Genomic DNA, 20,762 nt, shown 5'->3' on the forward strand with positions numbered 1-20,762 from the left:
TAAGCTCAGAATTGGGAGTTATAAAGTCGGAATTGTGAGTTATAAAGTCGGAATTGCGAGTTCTAAAGGCAGAATTGGGAGTTATAAAGTTGGAATTGCGAGATATAAAATCGGAATTGCATGTTATAAAGTTGGAATTGCAAGATATAAAGGCAGAATTGGGAGTTATAAAGTCGGAATTGTGAGTTATAAACTCGGAATTGCGAGTTCTAAAGGCAGAATTGGGAGTTATAAAGTCGGAATTGTGTGATATAAAGTCAGAATTGTGTGATATAAAGTCAGAATTGTGTGATATAAAGTCGGAATTGCAAGATTTAAGGTCAGAATTGGGAGTTATAAAGTCGGAATTGTGAGTTATAAAGTCGGAATTGCGAGTTCTAAAGGCAGAATTGGGAGTTATAAAGTCGGAATTGGGTGATATAAAGTCGGAATTGAATGTTATAAAGTTGGAATTGTGAGATATAAAGTCGGAATTGCGTGTTATAAAGTCAGAATTGGGAGTTATAAAGTCGGAATTGCGAGTTCTAAAGGCAGAATTGGGAGTTATAAAGTCGGAATTGTGTGATATAAAGTCAGAATTGTGTGATATAAAGTCGGAATTGCAAGATATAAGCTCAGAATTGGGAGTTATAAAGTCGGAATTGTGAGTTATAAAGTCGGAATTGCGAGTTCTAAAGGCAGAATTGGGAGTTATAAAGTTGGAATTGCGAGATATAAAATCGGAATTGCATGTTATAAAGTTGGAATTGCAAGATATAAAGGCAGAATTGGGAGTTATAAAGTCGGAATTGTGAGTTATAAAGTCGGAATTGCGAGTTCTAAAGGCAGAATTGGGAGTTATAAAGTCGGAATTGTGTGATATAAAGTCAGAATTGTGTGATATAAAGTCGGAATTGCAAGATATAAAGTCAGAATTGGGAGTTATAAAGTCGGAATTGGGAGTTATAAAGTCGGAATTGCGAGTTCTAAAGGCAGAATTGGGAGTTATAAAGTTGGAATTGCGAGTTCTAAAGGCAGAATTGGGAGTTATAAAGTCGGAATTGCGAGTTCTAAAGGCAGAATTGGGAGTTATAAAGTTGGAATTGCGAGTTCTAAAGGCAGAATTGGGAGTTATAAAGTCGGAATTGGGTGATATAAAGTCGGAATTGAATGTTATAAAGTTGGAATTGTGAGATATAAAGTCGGAATTGCGTGTTATAAAGTCAGAATTGGGAGTTATAAAGTCGGAATTGCGAGATATAAAGTCTGAATTGTGTGATATAAAGTCGGAATTGCAAGATATAAGCTCAGAATTGGGAGTTATAAAGTCGGAATTGTGAGTTATAAAGTCGGAATTGCGAGTTTTAAAGGCAGAATTGGGAGTTATAAAGTTGGAATTGCGAGATATAAAATCGGAATTGCATGTTATAAAGTTGGAATTGCAAGATATAAAGGCAGAATTGTGAGTTATAAAGTCGGAATTGCGAGTTCTAAAGGCAGAATTGGGAGTTATAAAGTCGGAATTGCGAGTTCTAAAGGCAGAATTGGGAGTTATAAAGTCAGAATTGTGTGATATAAAGTCGGAATTGTGAGTTATAAAGTCGGAATTGCGAGTTATAAAGGCAGAATTGGGAGTTATAAAGTCGGAATTGTGAGTTATAAAGTTGGAATTGCGAGATATAAAATCGGAATTGCATGTTATAAAGTTGAAATTGCGTGATATAAAGTCAGAATTCTGGCTTTTTTTCTCACAACAGCAAATTTTTATTTTTATCACAATTCTGAGACAAAAAGTCAGAATTGTGAGATAAAAAGTCGTAATTACCTTTTTTATTTGTTATTTCATGGCGGAAACAATCTTTCATAGTATATATATTTATGTTTTTTGCATAGAATAAAAAAATGTTTAGTACGTTTAGTTACAGTAAACTTATCTGTAACCATTTCTGAACTGCCTCACTTCTGCAATAATCTTCTGAGTGTCTTCTTTAAATAAAGTGACAGATCTTAGTCTGTTTTCAAAAGTGTTCATGAATTACAACCATTTAAGGGTGACAGCAGGATAAACTCAACATACAATAATATATTTAACAACTAATCCTATAGAAATTGATTGATTGATTGATTGTACATGACTGTAATCCTCTGTGTCTCCAGGTGGGCTTCATTGACTATATCGTGCACCCGCTGTGGGAGACGTGGGCCGACCTTGTGCATCCGGACGCACAGGACATCCTGGACACGCTAGAGGACAACAGAGAGTGGTACCAGAGCACCATTCCCCAGAGCCCGTCGCCCGCTCCCGACCAGCCCGAGGACGGCAGCCGCTCCGGCGGGGCCGAGAAGTTCCAGTTCGAGCTGACGCTGGAGGAGGACGGCGAATCCGACACGGAGAAGGACAGCGGCAGCCAGGCCGAGGAGGAAGAGGAGGAGGACGAGGACGAGGAGGAGGACAACAGCTGTAGTGATTCAAAAACTCTCATCACGCAGGACTCGGAATCCACGGAAATTCCGGAGGAGGGAATTTCGGAGGAGGTTTCCACGGAACCCAGCATGGTGGAGGACGAGGAGGAAGACGAAGAGGAGCAGCCGGCAGACACGTAGCAGCGCGTCCCGAACTAGCTGCCGCGAATATTTAATAATTGACAATGAAATTGAGTTCCAAAGCGCACGTTGCACTCCGAGACCTCGGCCACTCCTCTCTCGCTCTCTCCTTCTCTGTCCGTCTCTCTACGAGCTGCCTGGAGACGAGAGGACACTAAGACTTCGGTAGGTTGTCGTTTTATTTGCACTCAGGAATAACATTTAGTCCTCTGTCTTTTCAAGCTTGGTTTTGTTTACCTTCGCCCTCCTCCGGGGATTCAACACAAAGCAATCGGAGGAGACGCCGCCCACCGAGGAGATCGACGCAGGAACACGTTTCCTTGGATTTCAAAGAGACCTTATTTTCTACGTTTTAAGTCTTCCTAAACTTTGACTGAGAAAAATTTCACAAAAGACAAAAAAACTAAAAAACACACACAGCTCAGCGCTGTCATGGCCTCTTCGATGATTTTGTACGGTATACATACAGATTTTTACATACTTACTTTTAATATCAAAACAGCAGCTGTTGCGTTTTCAAGGAAACTTTAGGCGAAGGGTAACTTGCAAGTACGCAACGTGGGATGTGCGTTCGCCACCGTATACACATAACAGCTGTCGCACGCCCTTCTCTCAGAAGCTGTATTTACGTTGTTTTTTACTTCGTCGAACACTTTACCTCCAGTCAACCTCTTAATACACTTCACCTACAGATGCTTTATGAACATTCAACTCTTTCTGAGTGATTTCTGTCTCGTTTCCGAGCCGTTCTTTCAGCAACACTGCACTTGAAGCCTGTGATATAAAGATATTAATGCATTTATAATATATATATATATATATATATATATATATATATTGTACCAGTCCGGTCAAAAGTTTTTGAAAGAAGACTTTTTTGCTCATCAAGGCTGCATTTATTTGACCAAAAATACAGTAAAAACTGTAATATTGTGAAATATTATTACAATTTAAAATAATGTTTTTCTATATTGATATCCTTTAAAATATAATTTATTTCTCTGATGCAAAGCCTAATTTTCAGCATCAATATTCCAGTCTTCAATGTCACATTCACTTCAGAAATCGTTCTAATATGATGATTAATTATTATTTATTCTCTTTTTTATAACCTGTAATACTTTTTTCAGGATATTTTGATGAACAAAAGTTAAAAAAGAACAGCATTTATTTAAAATAGAAATCTTCTGCAACATTATACACTACTGTTCAAAAGTTAGTGGTCAGTAATGTTTTTTTTTTTTGTTTTTTTTGCAAGAAATTAATACTTTTATTCAGCAAGGATGTGTTAAATTGATCAAAAGTGATAGTAAAGACTTTATACTGTTAGAAAAGATTTCTATTTTGAATAAATGCTGTTATTTTTTTCAACATTGATAATAAATCATCATTTTAGAATGATTTCTGAAGGATCATGTGACACTGAAGACTGGAGTAATGATGCTGAAAATTTGCATAAATAAATTATACTTTAAAGTATATTAAAACAGAAACCTATTATTTTAAATTGTAATAATATTTCACAATATTTCTGTATTTTTGATCGAATAAATGCAGCCTTGATGAGCAGAAGAAACTTCAAAAACATTAAAAATATTAATGTTTCCAATGTCTGGTACTATCTATTTAAATGTGTATAATATAAAGTAATATATATATATTATATAATACTATAATGTTAGTATTATACACACAGACACATTGTAATATATGCATAATACATATTATGTAATATTAAAATATTCATATACATTACAGGCACCAAGTAAAGTGTTACCAACCCACATTTACGAACTTTATTTAGTCCTTTAATCACCATGCATACTCTTATTTTTTATTTTTTGGCTTTAATGCAGTTCAGACTGACACAAACATCCTGTTTCAGGCCTAATAACTCAAAACTTCTCTAAATGGCAACATCCTGTTATGGGTGTATCAGAAGTCAAACCTTAAACCTCACAAGCCGTTTATTTGAAGCACTTCTGTAGCATGTGAGACTTTTTTCTTTTGCCTTTTTCTGCTTTCATTTGCAGTATCTCCCAGAAAACCACATCAGTGTGTGCGTCACACATCCTGCACATTAATACTCTACAATCCCAGAGTATTTCTTGTGCAATGCCTTTCGATTTGACCAATTTTTTTTTTTCCCACACATCCACTCACGGTTCATTAGATCAGAGATCTTCTCTTAGGGCTAGATGCATTTTAGCGTCAAAATCCACATTTACATTTCATGCCAAAACTTCCCTCCCGCACGTGGCTTTTATTTATATATATATATATCTGTATATGGTTTTTATTTATTGTTTAGCTTCTGTTTGAAAGCAGTACTGTAGACCATCAACTGTAGCATAGAGCGTGTGGACTTGCAAGTTACTGGTCTTCTGGTCGTGTACATAAAACTTTTTAAAGTCTGTAGGAAATATAATACGCTCACAGAAACTTGAAACCTGGCTCGAGTAGTACTGATTTTGTTATAAATATTTTTATTTAAGTTTTGTGCCATGATATATTCTTTCCTCACCGGATGACCTTACCTTTTTTGTTGTTGTTGTTATTGTTGTTTATTTTTTTTGCTGTTTACAACAACGTATTTATTTTTTGCTGTATATATTGTAATGTTTGTTGTAAATGATGACAGATTCTAAACTTCATCCCGGATGGAGTTGCTGTATTTGGTAAACTCTTGTTGAGAGAATGTTTATTATTATTATAGATATTATCCAATGTATAAAAAAAATGATGATAATAATATTCTGTATAAAAATAAGAAGCTTGTTTCTGGAGATCTGGGGATAGCCAAACCATCTGAGACGCGTCGCCACTGGCGTTTGGCCCCAGGGCTGTGCCTTAAACTTAAAAAAATCTTTCTTTGTGTGTCTTTAGACAGCTGTCCCGACACGACGTGTGCTATCAGGGCATCTTATGTGCTGCACTTAAAGCTTAGGACGCCTTAGGTTTCTTCTTTTCATTTGTAGGTCCAAAACAGTGGCACATAGCAAACATGCAATAGACGCAGGACAGTTTGCTTTGCCCTAGAGCTGCTTGTGATCTTCTACTTTCACGCTGTTCTTCAACTTTGTTCAGGTACCGTCTGCGACCTTCATCTCATCCAGCCTTGTAGATGTGCTTGTGCACTAACTGAACGAGTCCCTAGAGTTTCAGATGTTAAATAAGCATACTTTCTGACACGCATACTGTAGATTTTAGCAGCCCTGGACCAAAGCCAATCGTGGCTATTATTATTAATTATTACTGGTATTTTTTCAATGTCATTAAAGGGATACTTCAACATTTGATTCCTAAGTTCTGCTGATTAAAAACCCAAACACTTTTGTCTCTTATACAGTCTGTACTGTAGATCCATCTCCAAACGGTTTAACTACAAAACAAAAGACAGAAAAACTCATTTTATATGCAACGAATGAAATAAAAGCATGGGTTGATTCCACACGTGTGTCGCATGATTGTGTGTTGCAGATGTGAAGCTCATAAGTGTTTGTCCTTGGTTAACTCAAGAACATCATGATTTGGTTTGATGAGTCAAACTGAAAGTCTTCTGATGTGGTTCAGTCAGTGCGTCATCAGGTCTTCCTGCGCGCCACCGCCACCTCGTGGACGCTCAGAGAATGACAACGTCATGCGTCACTGAGATATTAATGTTTTCTCTAATTTTCTTTCCAAAAAAGGCTCTTGCATTAAATATACTAGGCATGTGGTATTGTATATTGTAGTCACATATATAACAATGTGAACTGTTAAAATATTAAGTATCGCGATGCGATGGTCAGATATGCAAATACGATATGCATAATATTAGCATATGAAATATCAATAAACAAAACTGACGTAAGGTATTTTAGAATAATTCACATACATTTATTTGTTCTTTTATTTATTTCATACACGCTGTATTATGACCGTAGAATCTGAGCTAACTGGTGATTTATAGGTTACATAATTTTTATGGCTCTGAAGTATTAAGTAAATAGTCTAAAATCCTTTAGAAGGCACATTTTTATGAAAAAAACAAAACAAAAAACATTAACATTGCCCTCAGTCGACTATAAATCGAAACTTTGATTCTGCTGCCACCTGCTGGGCAAATAGAGTAACAGCTTATGGATCAACTTCATAAGCGACTGATAAAAAACAATGGAAAATATAATATTTTGGGGATTTAGCTTCTTAATTTGTACTCACTTTTCAAACTTATGAAAGAATCAACCCTTATAGGCTAATAACATGTCTTAACTTGTCAATAAAACTATGCCTGCCATTGTTCATGTTCATATCTTTATGTTAAAACGGCAATAAAATAACGGCGGGAAAAACCTTACCTCACTTAAATATTTACCATGGTTCTGCCAAAACACTGTTACAAATAGGCCTAAATAAAAATAAGATGTCATTGAAAATATGTTATGCAAAATATGTTTAAAAATATATGTCAGTAGCCTATAAACCACAGGTATAAAAGCAGAACTGAATTCATTACTGACCATGTCAGAATGAATCTGAAAGAACATGATTGGCAAATATTACGACTGATTTCTGCTGACTGGAATTATGCTGCTGGAGTATTAAGCCATTAAATGTAAAACTTTGTATACCAACATTGGAGAAAGTGTAATGCTAACTAAAGTCACGTGCGCCTTGATAACCAATCACATTACAGCTTTGACGTCATTTCGAATAAGAATATATCGATTTAAAACGGATATTTAAGCGCAAACATGTTGAAAATTAGTCAACGGCTGTGGATTCATTATATGATAAACCGTTTTGCAACAAAATCAGTTTATTCAGTGTAGTGAAGCCTCTCCTCCATTGACATCCATTAAAAAAACGGTCTCTAGTCTCCTTCCCGCCTTTTTTCCTCCTAATCTTTCAAATGGCTTTGGACAAGATTAAGAGATCAACATTGATAAAATGAATTTAAATAGAATAACATGTCTATGAACTTGCCATACATACAAATGGATGTGTCAATAAAACTATGCCTGCCATTGTTCATATCTATGTTAAAACGGCAATAAAAATAAAGGCGGGAAAACCTTACCTCACTTAAATATTTACCATGGTTCTGCCAAAACACTGTTACAAATAGGCCTAAATAAAAATAAGAAGTCATCGAAAATATGTTATGCAAAATGTACGTTTTAAAAAATATATATTTCAGTAGCCTATAAACCACAGGTATAAAAGCAGAACTGAATTAATTTCTGACCATGTCAGACTGAATCTGAAAGTACATGATTGCCAAATATTACGACTGATTTTACTGCTGACTGAAATTATGCAGCTGGAATATTAAGCCATTAAATGTAAAACTTTGTATAGCCTACCAACATTGAAGAAAGCAAAACGGCTAACTTAAGTCACGTGCGCCTTGATAACCAATCACATTACAGCCTTGACGTCATTGAAATTCGAATGAGAAGTGAATTACACCTGTACTTCTCTTAAAAAACAGCATTTTTCGGCGTAAACTAAAAATAGATCGATTTAAAACGGATATTTAAGCGCAAATATGTTGAAAATTAGTCAGTGGGCTGTGGATTCATTATATGATAAACCGTTTTGCCACAAAATCAGTTTATTCAGCGTAGTGAAGCCATTGACATCCATTAAAAACGGTCTGTGGTCCCGCCTTTTTTCCTCTTAATCTTTCAAATGGCTTTGGATAAGATATTACAACATTGATAAAATGAATGTGCTTTGTCATGCTTGTCGTAACCTAGTACTGCCGCCAGGGGGCAGTGAAACCAAGTCAACCACACACACACACACACACACACACACACCGCTGACCTCTAGAGTGCAGATGAGTCATGAAGAATCAAATATTCGTTGATCTTCTGAGATAAATCAATAAAACAAAACTTTAAAAACGTCGTGACGTATTTTGTCCTTGAAAATGTACGTTTATGTTGACCTCGGAGGAAAGTAAAGGCTGAAATATATATATATATATATATATATATATATCTATATATATATATATATATATATATATATATATATATATATAATTTTAGCCTTTACTTTCCTCCGAGGTCAACATAAACGCTATTATATATATTTACTATGTAATGTAAATCATTGTCAAAATCACGGTTCAAGCGCCGAAATACCATTATCACGTGGTACCTGTTACTTTTCTCAGCGGTGACCGAGGTGAGCCAATCATAGGCGTTTACTTTCACATCGCGTTCTTGAGGAGAAATATATAACAATACATATAATGTAATATAATAATGTTATAATATCATATAATATATAACAACTATAACAATATTATTGCCCAAGTTGTACTAATACAGCAAAAGACCACAGGACTATCAACACAATAGGAATATTTATTGATATTTTCAACAGTAATCGACACACATTTGTCATACACACTCCACACACACAGCTCTAGAGTGATTCCTTCAGCTAAAATATTAGAAATCACTGCGGATATATCACAAGTTAGGTCCAACAGATTTTTTTTTTTCACACAAACCAGCTTTTTTAAACAAAATATTTAAAATAAAACCACAAAATTTCGCATTTCGGGGACAATACAGTAGTACTAATATAAAAATCTTTATATTAGTATTTACACATGTAGCTTACAGCCACAGATGATTGATAAAATAAACATAATTATGTTCCTACACAAGTTCCTACATGAAATCGGTAGTGTTAATGACACTAAATCATTCAAACAAAGAGGTTTACTTTTCTAAACATAAAGTACCATGTTTTTTTGGACATGTAGCATGGTAGAATCATATAAGAACAGGTATCATTACCATCTGATACTGAACTAGTACAAGTACTTTTTTGTATAGCCTATGTTTTCACTCTCTTTTTTTTAGCTTATTTTTAAAAAGCCGTTTTATGCATGCTGTACACCTGAAATGCAGCTATTATAAAACTACTGAATACTCTTTTTGCAGTAGAGTGATTCTTATAGCCCTATGCATGCTCTAACTGAATGAGATTTACACACAAACACAAAGAAAAACCACAGAGATGACTTGCAACAAGATACTAGTATATACACCAACACTCACACACACCTATATGTAACTCCACAGTATTTTGTGTTAATGTCAGCACAAAGATAGTTGAAGGTGAGTCAGAGCGATCATCCACACGTGGGTTAAGATAGTGTGCAAAATCAGCATGGCACATCGAGACGCTCTACACACACACACACACACACACACACGCACAGTCATTCATCTATATACAAGAGATAGGGATTCAAAATATTGCACTTGCTGGCCCACTGCGCCCCACATACCGAGGGACGCATAAATGAACAAATAAATAAGATTATACAGATACAGGTATCTAAATAGAGATGTCGTACAGTTTCATGCAGGGACGATGCTAAACGTGGCTTGTGCTGGGGAAACAAAGTACTGATTTTCTATATTCTGAGGACACATCAATGGACTATTAGCAATATAAGTACCGGCGAATTCAGTCTACAGTACACCTGTGACCATGATATGTTTTAAGTAATGCCGGATATATGGTCGGCCTAACGTTATAGAGGCTTCTTTATGTACTACACTCACAAGACCACACATATAAACAGACCACACCATGTAGTTTTATCATTTAAGGGCTATTTTACCATAATTCTACCTAGATTATTATACATTACAATGGAAGTCGGACCATCTCTAGGGATGAGAAACAAATAAAACCGTCTAGAATCGATGAATCGCATGAAACTCGTCAGGAACGTGCGCAGTACATATTTCAGCCCAAAATGACATAAAGTGAGAGAATGAAGCCCGTTTTTAGGATCAATAGGGGTTTTTGTTGTTGTTGTACATTTTATATTAATGATAATTCTGTGTGTTTTCGTCCTAAATTCTCATTACAATAATGCAAATAAAATCTTTATATTAGTATTTACATTTTTAAGTATTTAAACCATGAAAACTGTTGTGTTGATTTGGAATTATATATATAGTTTGGAAACACTCCTGGCAAAGTGTGGTTTTGGATGATATCAGCATAAATCCATATCATTTTCTAAAGTAACTTGACATTATCATTGAAGACCAGCAATAATAATTTTCATTTTGATTTCATAATAATGGCAATATATACATGTCAAAGTCAGACATGCCCCTTTGCCAGCTGTGATGCTGGTTACTGGTTTAAACTCGGCCCAGGTTTGTAAAAGATTTTGGGGTCAGCACACCTTAATAGCTCCAACAATTGATTGCCAATTAAGTTTAGAATACAATGAACCAATCAGAACCCAGTTTAGGTCAGATAGCTGCTAATGCTGGATATTTTGATGAATCGAAAATTTAAGTTTTTTCTATGTATAAACTTTTTATATAATAAAATATGTTTTTGTAGTTTGTGTTGTCCCTTATTTTATTTTTATTTTATTTTATTTATTTATTTTTAAAAGAGGACAATGCACATTAATTAACACAAGAAACAAGTCTCTTATGTAAATGTGCCAGATTTAGCCATTCTGGCTAATTTTCATCTGCAGTCCCTGGCAGGTTGATGGTAAACACACACACAAATATTTTATCAGTGCAAAATTATCACAAATTAAAAAGGATTCATGCCAATATTGTCCAAAACGCCACTTTTCTAAGGTGTTTCCAAACTTTTCGAGGGCAATGTATGTGTGTGTATATATATATATATATATATATATATGACCATGATTTTTTTTCTTTTTCGGTGTGTTATTGGGAATTTTTTTTGATTAAAAGAAATTTAAAGATTAAAAGGGATTTAAGGGAATAACTGTTCCAGGTTAATTTTAGTTTTTAAAATAATTATTATTTATTTATTTTTTAAATATATTCACTCTTATTTGTATATCTAATATGTAAAAAACACAAAACGTTTCTTGTCTCGTCACATTCAGTTATGAATTACATTAATATTATATTAATCATATACTAATCAAATAATAGCATGTTTTCAATTCAAAACGGCGAAATTTCATTCAATACAATTTTTGAGTAGTTTGCATCACTGGATATTACTGTCCAATCAGAAATATTATGATCAAATATTAAATCTTTAGCTCACCACGTACTCTTTCAATGCTAAAACGAAAGCGTCGCATTAGAATTCGCACTCATCTTCTGTGAACGGTAAGCCCCGCCTTGTTTGATCTGATTGGCCAGCTCATTCATTCTGACAGTGACGAGCGCTGTTAGACCAGCCAAAAAATGCAACTTTTAAAACTTGTTTTGTCATCCTAACAACAAACAGAGCGGTGCATAATGGAGTACAGCAGAGCGGCATCAATAATATCAAATATTAGGGAGGACAATTTGGCCATTTCTAATTATTGGGGGTGGGACTTGTCCCCCTCAATGTTTATGGTAGTTACGGTTCTGATATATATTTATATATACACGGATCAGGCATAACATTATGAGCACCTTCCTAATATTGTGTTGGTCGCCCTGTCTATTCTGACACCTTTCTATCAGAACCAGCATTAACTTCTTGAGCAGTTTGAGCTACAGGAGCTCGTCTGTTGGATCGGACCACACGGACCAGCCATCAATGAGCCGCCCATGACCCTGTCGCCGGTTCTTGGAGCACTTTTGATAGATACTGACCACTGCAGACCGGGAACACCCCACAAGAGCTGCAGTTTTGGAGATGCTCTGATCCAGTCGTCTAGCAGTCACAATTTGGTCCTTGTCAAACTCGCTCAAATCCTTACGCTTGCCCATTTTTCCTGCTTCTAACACATCAACTTTGAGGACAAAATGTTGACTTGCTGCCTAATATATCCATGCCGTGATGAAGAGATGATCAGTGTTATTCACTTCACCTGTCAGTGCTCATAATGTTAAGCCTGATCGGCATATATATAGATAGATAGATAGATAGTACTGTAAAAAAAAATGTGAAAACGTTTCATTTTGAGGTGAAATATTATCTGAATATTCGAGACATTCACCATAGGACTGCTCTTTCTTAGCAATACAGTATTTCTGACTCAAACATTTAAAAATTTCCATCCACGGCCAAAGTCATGTAAGGTTTGTCGGATGAAATATTGATGCACTTCTGAAAATAGCTGCCCGACACATTTCCTTGGCTATTACTGCATCATTTTACAAGACGAGCTCCAGCGAGCTTCGACCCGACTTATAACATCTGAAATCACTGAATCCTCTCCGGCCGTGAGCGTAACGCCAGATAAGAGCAGGGACAGCAAATCACATCCTCCACAAAGTAGCTTTTTAGCCAGCAGAGAAAAACAACCGACGACAGCGATAAATCAGAAAAGAGAAATGGAGAAAAAAAGGGTTTGGGGGGAAAAACACAAAGAATGTTTTGTTTTCAGACACACGCAGCTCATCTTTTTCTCACTGTAAAGTCTGTTTGCTTTGAATAAATAGATAAATAAATATCTCATTTCATCAAGTCAGCGTGAATTCATTTACAATGATCAAATGAAATGCGTAGAAACATTTAAATGCATTTTTTTTCCCTGTATTGAACAGCTACTTGAATCCACAACATTATATTCATCTGACTGAGGTATATACAAACCTATGTACACTAGATATATCATGTATTCATATAGGTGACTTTAATATTCTTTAATAATCTACACACACACACACACACACACACACTACAGTTATGCAGCTGCCGCCGCAAGATGGGGAAATTTTGACTAGTTTAATATGGGATGAATTCCTGATCTACAAAAACAAGGAGTCGTGTGTGTGTGTGTGTGTGTTAATGCAGTCGCTTTAGGTTCCCGACCCTCTGCTAAGCCCCGCCTTTAAAAAGAATTCTGACCAATCACACCTTTCCAACTGTTGCCAGACAAGCTGTGGCTGTGTTCTATGGAAGTCCTGTGTGATGATGTAATTATATTTAAATTTTTGAAGATTTAAAATGTGTAAATTTAGAATTAACTCTTTAAATTTATTTGTATAGCGCTTTCCACTATACATACTGTTTCAAAGCAGCTTTACATAAATGTCATGTTGTTAATATTTATAATATCTTCCTAAATATGTAAATATCTGTCTAAAAAACATAGAAATCATTCCGTTTGCGTTAGAAAGAGGGGCGGAGCTTAGAGAAATAAACATGCTTGTGGGCGAGGTCTTGACTAACAGTGCTGAAAAGGCCGTTAAGACTTTGATTGACAGTAAAGAAAGCAGTGTGTCAGAATGAACTAGGCACCGTATAGACTGACGTGACTCTAGTGCAGAGGTGCTGGAACAAAACAGGCTAAAGGAGCGTTCAAAGTACACAACGTGTTCGCTTGGTCTGCATTCACGTGCATAAGACATTTAAAAAAAGACTACTGCAAGAAAGTGTCCTGTGTGAACGCCCTCTAGTGGCCTATACTGAAAACAATATCTATTTTTTTTATCTATCCTGCTTTCTAAAACACTGAAAAGTTGCTTTTGAAACAGCTCTGTTCCCATTGGGTGTAGTTGTAAATGGGTCACATGACTTCTGGCATGCACCAATCAAATTCAGGTTGTTCCAGCACCTGCATTCTATGACATTAAAGGATATATGCATCCATCTAAAGGGTGTCACACACACACATACACACACTTATGCTACCATATAGACTGAGCACTAACAGGCACAGTTAGGCTGCTGTAGTGGAGGAGGGTTATCCGTTAACCGGGCCGTTCCCTGGGCTCCGGTGGTAACGGCGGGGTCAGTCTCTATACTCTCTGACATCTTGTCACAGATTATGTCCACCAGACGCTCAAAGGTCTGCTTCACGTTGATGTTGTCCTTGGCGCTCGTCTCGAAAAACTCAAAACCTGGTAGACAGAAATGACACCAAACCACAGTTTAGATCCTTAACTAGACAGCATTTTTTAGGTGTGTAGCAAAATTATATTCTATATACAAATAAATATCACATTTCTAAGGCAGTTTTGCTTGTATTCTTGGTATTGAGGATGCATTTCAACAAGCTTAGTGAAACAATAAATCCAAGATGGAAGAATAAACAATATATCGGCTACCATATCGGTATCGGCCGATATATGTTGATTTATTTATCGTTATCGGCCCAATAAGAAAATTTGGACGATATATTAAAGCCGATAAATTTCCTTCAGCTGAGACACTTCAGATGTTTGCCATGATGGTTTTGAATTGCTTGAAATATGATTGAAATCACTTCAAAAAAGAAAATACAGAAAGTACATCACAAGTCTGTCATATCGGCTACATAATATTATAATGAGAACATTATAATTGTGTGTTTGGGACATGACTTTTAATGGTGAGACTTTTGTTTTTGTAATCAGGCTCTCAAAAATTATATAAAATTTTTTATTTAGATTTATCGGCCAATATATCAGTTATCGGCTTTCAAATATAAATGATTATCGTTTATCGGCATTGGCCGATATATGTTGATTTTTAAATATAAAATCATTTAGATTTTGGATTTAGATTTATCGGCCAATATATCAGTTATCGGCTTTCAAATATAAATGATTATCGTTTATCAGCATTGGCTGATATATGTTGATTTTTAAATATAAAATCATTTAGATTTTGGAATTAGATTTATCGGCCAATATATCAGTTATCGGCTTTCATATATAAATGATTATCGTTTATCGGCATTGGCCGATATATGTTGATTTTAAAATATAAACCCGTTTAGATTTTGGATTTAGATTTATCGGCCAATATATCAGTTATCGGCTTTCAAATATAAATGATTATCGGTTATAGGTATCGGCCGATATATGTTGATTTGGGACATGGCTTTTAATGGTGAGACTTTTGTTTTTGTAATCAGGCTCTCAAAAATTATATACAATTTTGGATTTAGATTTATCGTCCAATATATCGGTTATCGGCTTTCGAATATAAATAATTATCGGTTATCGGTATCAGACAAAATTTTCATATCGGTGCATCCCTAATAAACAATTTTGATTATTTAAATGTAATTATTATATCTATTCAATATATGTATTATAAATACTAATATAAATAGTTAATATAAATAATGATATTACAAATAGAAATCCCAGAATGCATTTCAACAAGCTTAAGTGAAAAAATAAATCTAAGATGGCAGAAAAAAAGTATTATTAACTATAAATATTATTGATATATTTATTAAATGCATAGTTAATATAAATTATATTATAATAAATACATAAATAAATACACATAAGTAATAATATAAATATGAATATAAATAGTACAATACTGCTTAATAATAATATATTCAATTATTTTTTAATAATGTAGCATTTTAATATAAATAGAAATGTATTTCATTAATATATTAATAATTTAATTAGTAATTAAATATATTTATTTATCATAGTTAAAAATAGTTAATTATATTTAAAATTAAAAAGTGTATTTTATTAGAATATTGCATTTTTAGTACATGTAACCATCAACATGTAACCATCAATCTCTTTTCAATTTTATGTCGAGTTTTGTGTTCACTTTACACGAGGAGCTCTACTTTTGCACAAAGTCGCTGACTATGTAGATCATCTTAATTCTGTGACTTATGAGGTTCTGTATGGATGGTGCCTCAGAAGTAAGTTGCCTATGTAGGCAGAATGTGTGCTCTTTTACAAATCGTGAGATATAATTAATTTGACGGTCTGAAAGCGACAAGGGTATGTCCTCTCTCACACCACACATGCAGTAAGTGTGTCTATTTTCAAGCCTGTCTGCACATTCTGGTGTCATCCAATTATATGCGTTTAATTATCGCCTGAGCTCAAAGCTGAAATTCCCTCCATATGCTCTAATTTATGCACAGTGAACATATGCCAATACATGAGCTGTCTAAGGTATATATTCTATTACAGTGTTTCTATAGGAGCAAAAATGGTGCATTTTATGCATGGTGAGATTAATTTCAAGTCTGGTTCATTTTGGAGTCAAACATATAAATGTTACAGATAGCTGAAATGTTTTGTCTCAAATGACGCACTTTGCACTTACTGTATGAACTATGTACTCAGCTGTTTTATTTAATGTCCACTGCAAAATCTGGGTCTTGAAGCAAAACTAGTTAAGAAGTAAGTTGTTCTGACCCACCTGACTGGCTCCACAGGTAGTTTCTAATGAGTCCCAGGAGGAATCAAACTCAGTTTGGGGATGAGGTCAGGAAGAGTGAACTTACCCAACTGCTCTGCCAGCATTCTGCCATTTTCCACAGACACCACTCTCTCCTCTTCCATGTCACACTTATTTCCTGCCAGGATGACCTGTGCATTGTCCCAGGAGTACGTCTTTATCTGGGTTGACCTAGATAAAAACAACCAAGGATGTTACGATTCACTCTCACAATGCAATTATACCCCACATACTTTACAAGCATCGCTCATGGATTATTTCTACACTTTGTGATGATGCATTGCTGTACTGTACATGCAGGGCTCCATCTGCAAACATGCACTGTTAAAAATGTTAGTATGCAAGAAAAAAAGAAAAAAAGCTCAAAATACAATGTTGAAAATAAACATTAAATTTCAAGAACAAAGTCATTGTGTTTCAAGAAATTCAAAATAAAATGTTGAGAATAAACTCATTAAATTTTGAGAATAAAGTTGTTTCGAGAGAAAAAACGTGTTAAATCTCTAGTCTCTGTCATGCCCTCTATCAGTATGCAATGAATATGACACTGATCGAATGCGTTTATTCTCTTATTTTATTTCTGCTTTTTTTTCTCAAAATGTAATGTTTTTCCTCGAAACACAATGACTTTATTGTCGACACTTAATGATTTTATGCTCAACATTTTTTTTACTTTTTTTCTCTAAATTTAAATTTTTTTTTCTCGAAATATAACTTTATTCTCAAAATTTAATGAGTTTATTGACAACTTTTTCATCTTTTTTCCCCAAATTTAACGATTTTTTACTCAACACTTTATTCTCAAAATTTTATGTTTACTGACATTTTATTTCGACTTTCTTTCTTGAAATTCAATTAGTTTTTTCTCGAAACAACCTTATTCTCAACATTTAATGATTTTATTCTCAACATTTTATTTAGACTTTTTTCTATACAATTTTAAGTTTTCTCAATACACAACTTTATTCTCAAAATTTAACGATTTTTTCCTCAACACTTTATTCTCAAAATTTTTTAGTTTATTGATAACATTTTATTTCGACTTTTTTCTCGAAATGTAATGTTTTTTCTCGAAACACGACTTTACTCTGAACATTGAATGATTTTATTCTCAACATTTTTTTATACTTTTTTTCTATAAAATTTAACAAGTTTTTTCTTAAAACACAATGACTTTATTCTCAAAATTGTATGAGTTTATCGACATTTTATTTAAACTTTTTTCTTGAAATTTAATGTTTTTTCTCGAAATGTAATGTTTTTTTCTCGAAACACGACTTTACACTGAACATTTAATGATTTTATTCTCAACATTTTATTTAGACTTTTTTCTATAAAATTTTAAGTTTTCTCAATACACAACTTTATTCTCAAAATTTAACGATTTTTTCCTCAACACTTTATTGTCAAAATTTTATGAGTTTATTGACATTTTATTTCAACTTTTTTCTTGAAATTTAATGTTTTTTCTCAAAACAACCTTATTCTCAACATTTAATGATTTTATTCTCAACATTTTATTTAGACTTTTTTTCTATACAATTTTAAGTTTTCTCAATACACAACTTTATTCTCAAAATTTAACGATTTTTTCCTCAACACTTTATTCTCAAAATTTTTTAGTTTATTGATAACATTTTATTTCGACTTTTTTCTCGAAATGTAATGTTTTTTCTCGAAACACGACTTTACTCTGAACATTGAATGATTTTATTCTCAACATTTTTTTATACTTTTTTTCTATAAAATTTAACAAGTTTTTTCTTAAAACACAATGACTTTATTCTCAAAATTGTATGAGTTTATCGACATTTTATTTAAACTTTTTTCTTGAAATTTAATGTTTTTTCTCGAAATGTAATGTTTTTTTCTCGAAACACGACTTTACACTGAACATTTAATGATTTTATTCTCAACATTTTATTTAGACTTTTTTCTATAAAATTTTAAGTTTTCTCAATACACAACTTTATTCTCAAAATTTAACGATTTTTTCCTCAACACTTTATTGTCAAAATTTTAGTTTATTGACATTTTATTTCAATTTTTTTTCTTGAAATTTAATGTTTTTTCTCAAAACAACTTTATTCTCAACATTTAATGATTTTATTCTCAACATTTTATTTAAATTTTTTTCTCAAAATATGACGTTTTTTTTCAATACACGACTTTATTTTCATGAGTTTATTGGCAAGTTTTATTTCACTTTTTTCTCAAAATTTAACGATTTTTTCTCAACACTATTCTCAAAATTTTATGTTTATTGACATTTTATTTCGACTTTTTTTCTCGAAATGTAATGTTTTTTCTCGAAACACGACTTTTCTCTGAACATTGAATGATTGTATTCTCAACATTTTATTTAGATTTTTTCTCAAAATTTAACAAGTTTTTTCTTAAAACTGACTTTATTCTCAAAATTTTGAGTTTATTGACATTTTATTTCAACTTTTTTTCTTGAAATGTATTGTTTTTTCTCAAAACAACTTTATTCTCAACATTTAATGATTTTATTCTTAACATTTTATTTAGATTTTTTCTCAAAATATTAAGTTTTTTTAAGTTTTTTCAACTTTTTTTCTCTAAATTCTTGAAGGACTTTTAGCAGTTTGTGTTGTTGTTGGTTTATGTTGTGTTTTATTTTTATTGGTTGAGTTTTACCATAGTTGAGTTTTGTACATGTCATGTAATGATATCTATGCATCATTCTTATGCTTACAAGAAATTTGTTTTTTAAAGATGCATCTCAGCTGTTGCTTCACTACTGTAAAAAATCAATCTACAAATAGTTATGAATTTGAAATATGCTATTGGCAAATCTTCATGCTAAAATAAAACCTTCATATTCATTTAAAAATAGATTAGAACTTAAAATGAGCCAATTTGTTTATTTATTCTAGCTTGTCATCGTTTTAACAGTTTGCCACACTTCTGACTTTGCTTGATCAGAAATTTGAATATAAATAGACCAGGTCCAAGATCCCAAGCAAATTGAACACTGATCACCATTATAGTGACTTCAAAACAATTACAGTGGATTATGTTAGTGAATAATGAATTTTTTTAATACATTATCTTTTACAGTATACGTTTAGTATTTTATACTTTTTGATTGATTTTTTGATTATTGGATGTGATATTGATTATGCAAAGCACTTTGAGCTGCATTTTATGTATATAATTATGTATAGTATATACAGTAATTTAATACAGTAATAATACTCTTCAATCCTGTAAATTCCTGCAGATTTTTTACAGTTAAAGCTAATGTTTTATACACATCTCAGTTTAGGTGCCATAGCAACAGCAGACAGCTGCCTCACTGAAGCCCACGACACATTACAGCGTTTGCTCATGTATGTCGAAGCGATACTGTTGAGACTGTAGTAAGTTGCTTCTGTAATTCCCCAGCGTTTCCACAGACGTCTGGTTTAATTAGGTGTCAGTTCACTGACCGCAGCTGGAGTCTCTTGAGTATCACCAGACTCAAGATAAAGAGATAAAGTGCGACTAATGCTTCGACTCTTTAGCTTGCAGAACTACAGGCTTCTCATCAATTGAACTATAGTCAAGCTACCCTTCTGAAAAACATCATGACAAATTACTAACAAAAAGTAGCTTTTTAAGGATTTGAAATCTTTGCAATTTTAACATAAAAATAACATTTTTGACTTGAATCAAAGATGTAATCCTTTTTATTTTGCTATTTTTGCCAGTGTTCATGTACATTTACATGAAATACAATTACATTTATGCATTTAGCAGATGCTTTTATCGGAAGACACTTACAAAAGAGGAACAAAAGCAATTTGTCAAAGAGCCAACAATATTCATATAATATACAATGCCAGGTTTATTAGACAAGATTATATATAGATAGATATATTATATATTATTATTATTATTATTATATTATATATATATATTTATTTATTTATTTAAAATATAAAAAATATATATTAATTTATAAAATATTTAAATAATTTAAAAAATAAATAATTGACCAGACAATGAATGACAGAAATGAATATTTTTATTTTATTTACATTATT

At 33.2% G+C, this 20,762-nt stretch overlaps 2 protein-coding genes across 8 annotated transcripts in view; one reads left to right on the forward strand and one right to left on the reverse strand.

The window, feature by feature from the left end:
* LOC137028485 (3',5'-cyclic-AMP phosphodiesterase 4D-like) overlaps window positions 1-8,499 on the forward strand; it is a 279,536-nt gene extending 271,037 nt beyond the window's left edge. For 5 of the 7 annotated variants that reach the window (XM_067397315.1, XM_067397316.1, XM_067397318.1 and 2 more), the window contains one exon: window positions 2,137-8,499. In XM_067397315.1, the coding sequence (XP_067253416.1) occupies window positions 2,137-2,583 (447 nt within the window). In that variant the 3' untranslated portion in view covers window positions 2,584-8,499. The remainder of the gene's footprint in view (window positions 1-2,136) is intronic. The other 2 variants (XM_067397320.1, XM_067397317.1) reach the window with 1 other exon arrangement.
* A 173-nt stretch (window positions 8,500-8,672) lies between these two features.
* LOC137028487 (ras-related protein Rab-3C-like) overlaps window positions 8,673-20,762 on the reverse strand; it is a 33,526-nt gene continuing 21,436 nt past the window's right edge. Inside the window, exons 5-6 of the mRNA XM_067397328.1 lie at window positions 16,757-16,881; window positions 8,673-14,399 (exon numbers count right to left, since the gene is read on the reverse strand). Of these exons, the coding sequence (XP_067253429.1) occupies window positions 14,206-14,399; window positions 16,757-16,881 (319 nt within the window). The 3' untranslated portion in view covers window positions 8,673-14,205. The remainder of the gene's footprint in view (window positions 14,400-16,756; window positions 16,882-20,762) is intronic.

This window comes from Chanodichthys erythropterus, chromosome 10 (genome assembly GCF_024489055.1).
Source record: "Chanodichthys erythropterus isolate Z2021 chromosome 10, ASM2448905v1, whole genome shotgun sequence".
NCBI lineage: Eukaryota > Metazoa > Chordata > Actinopteri > Cypriniformes > Xenocyprididae > Chanodichthys > Chanodichthys erythropterus.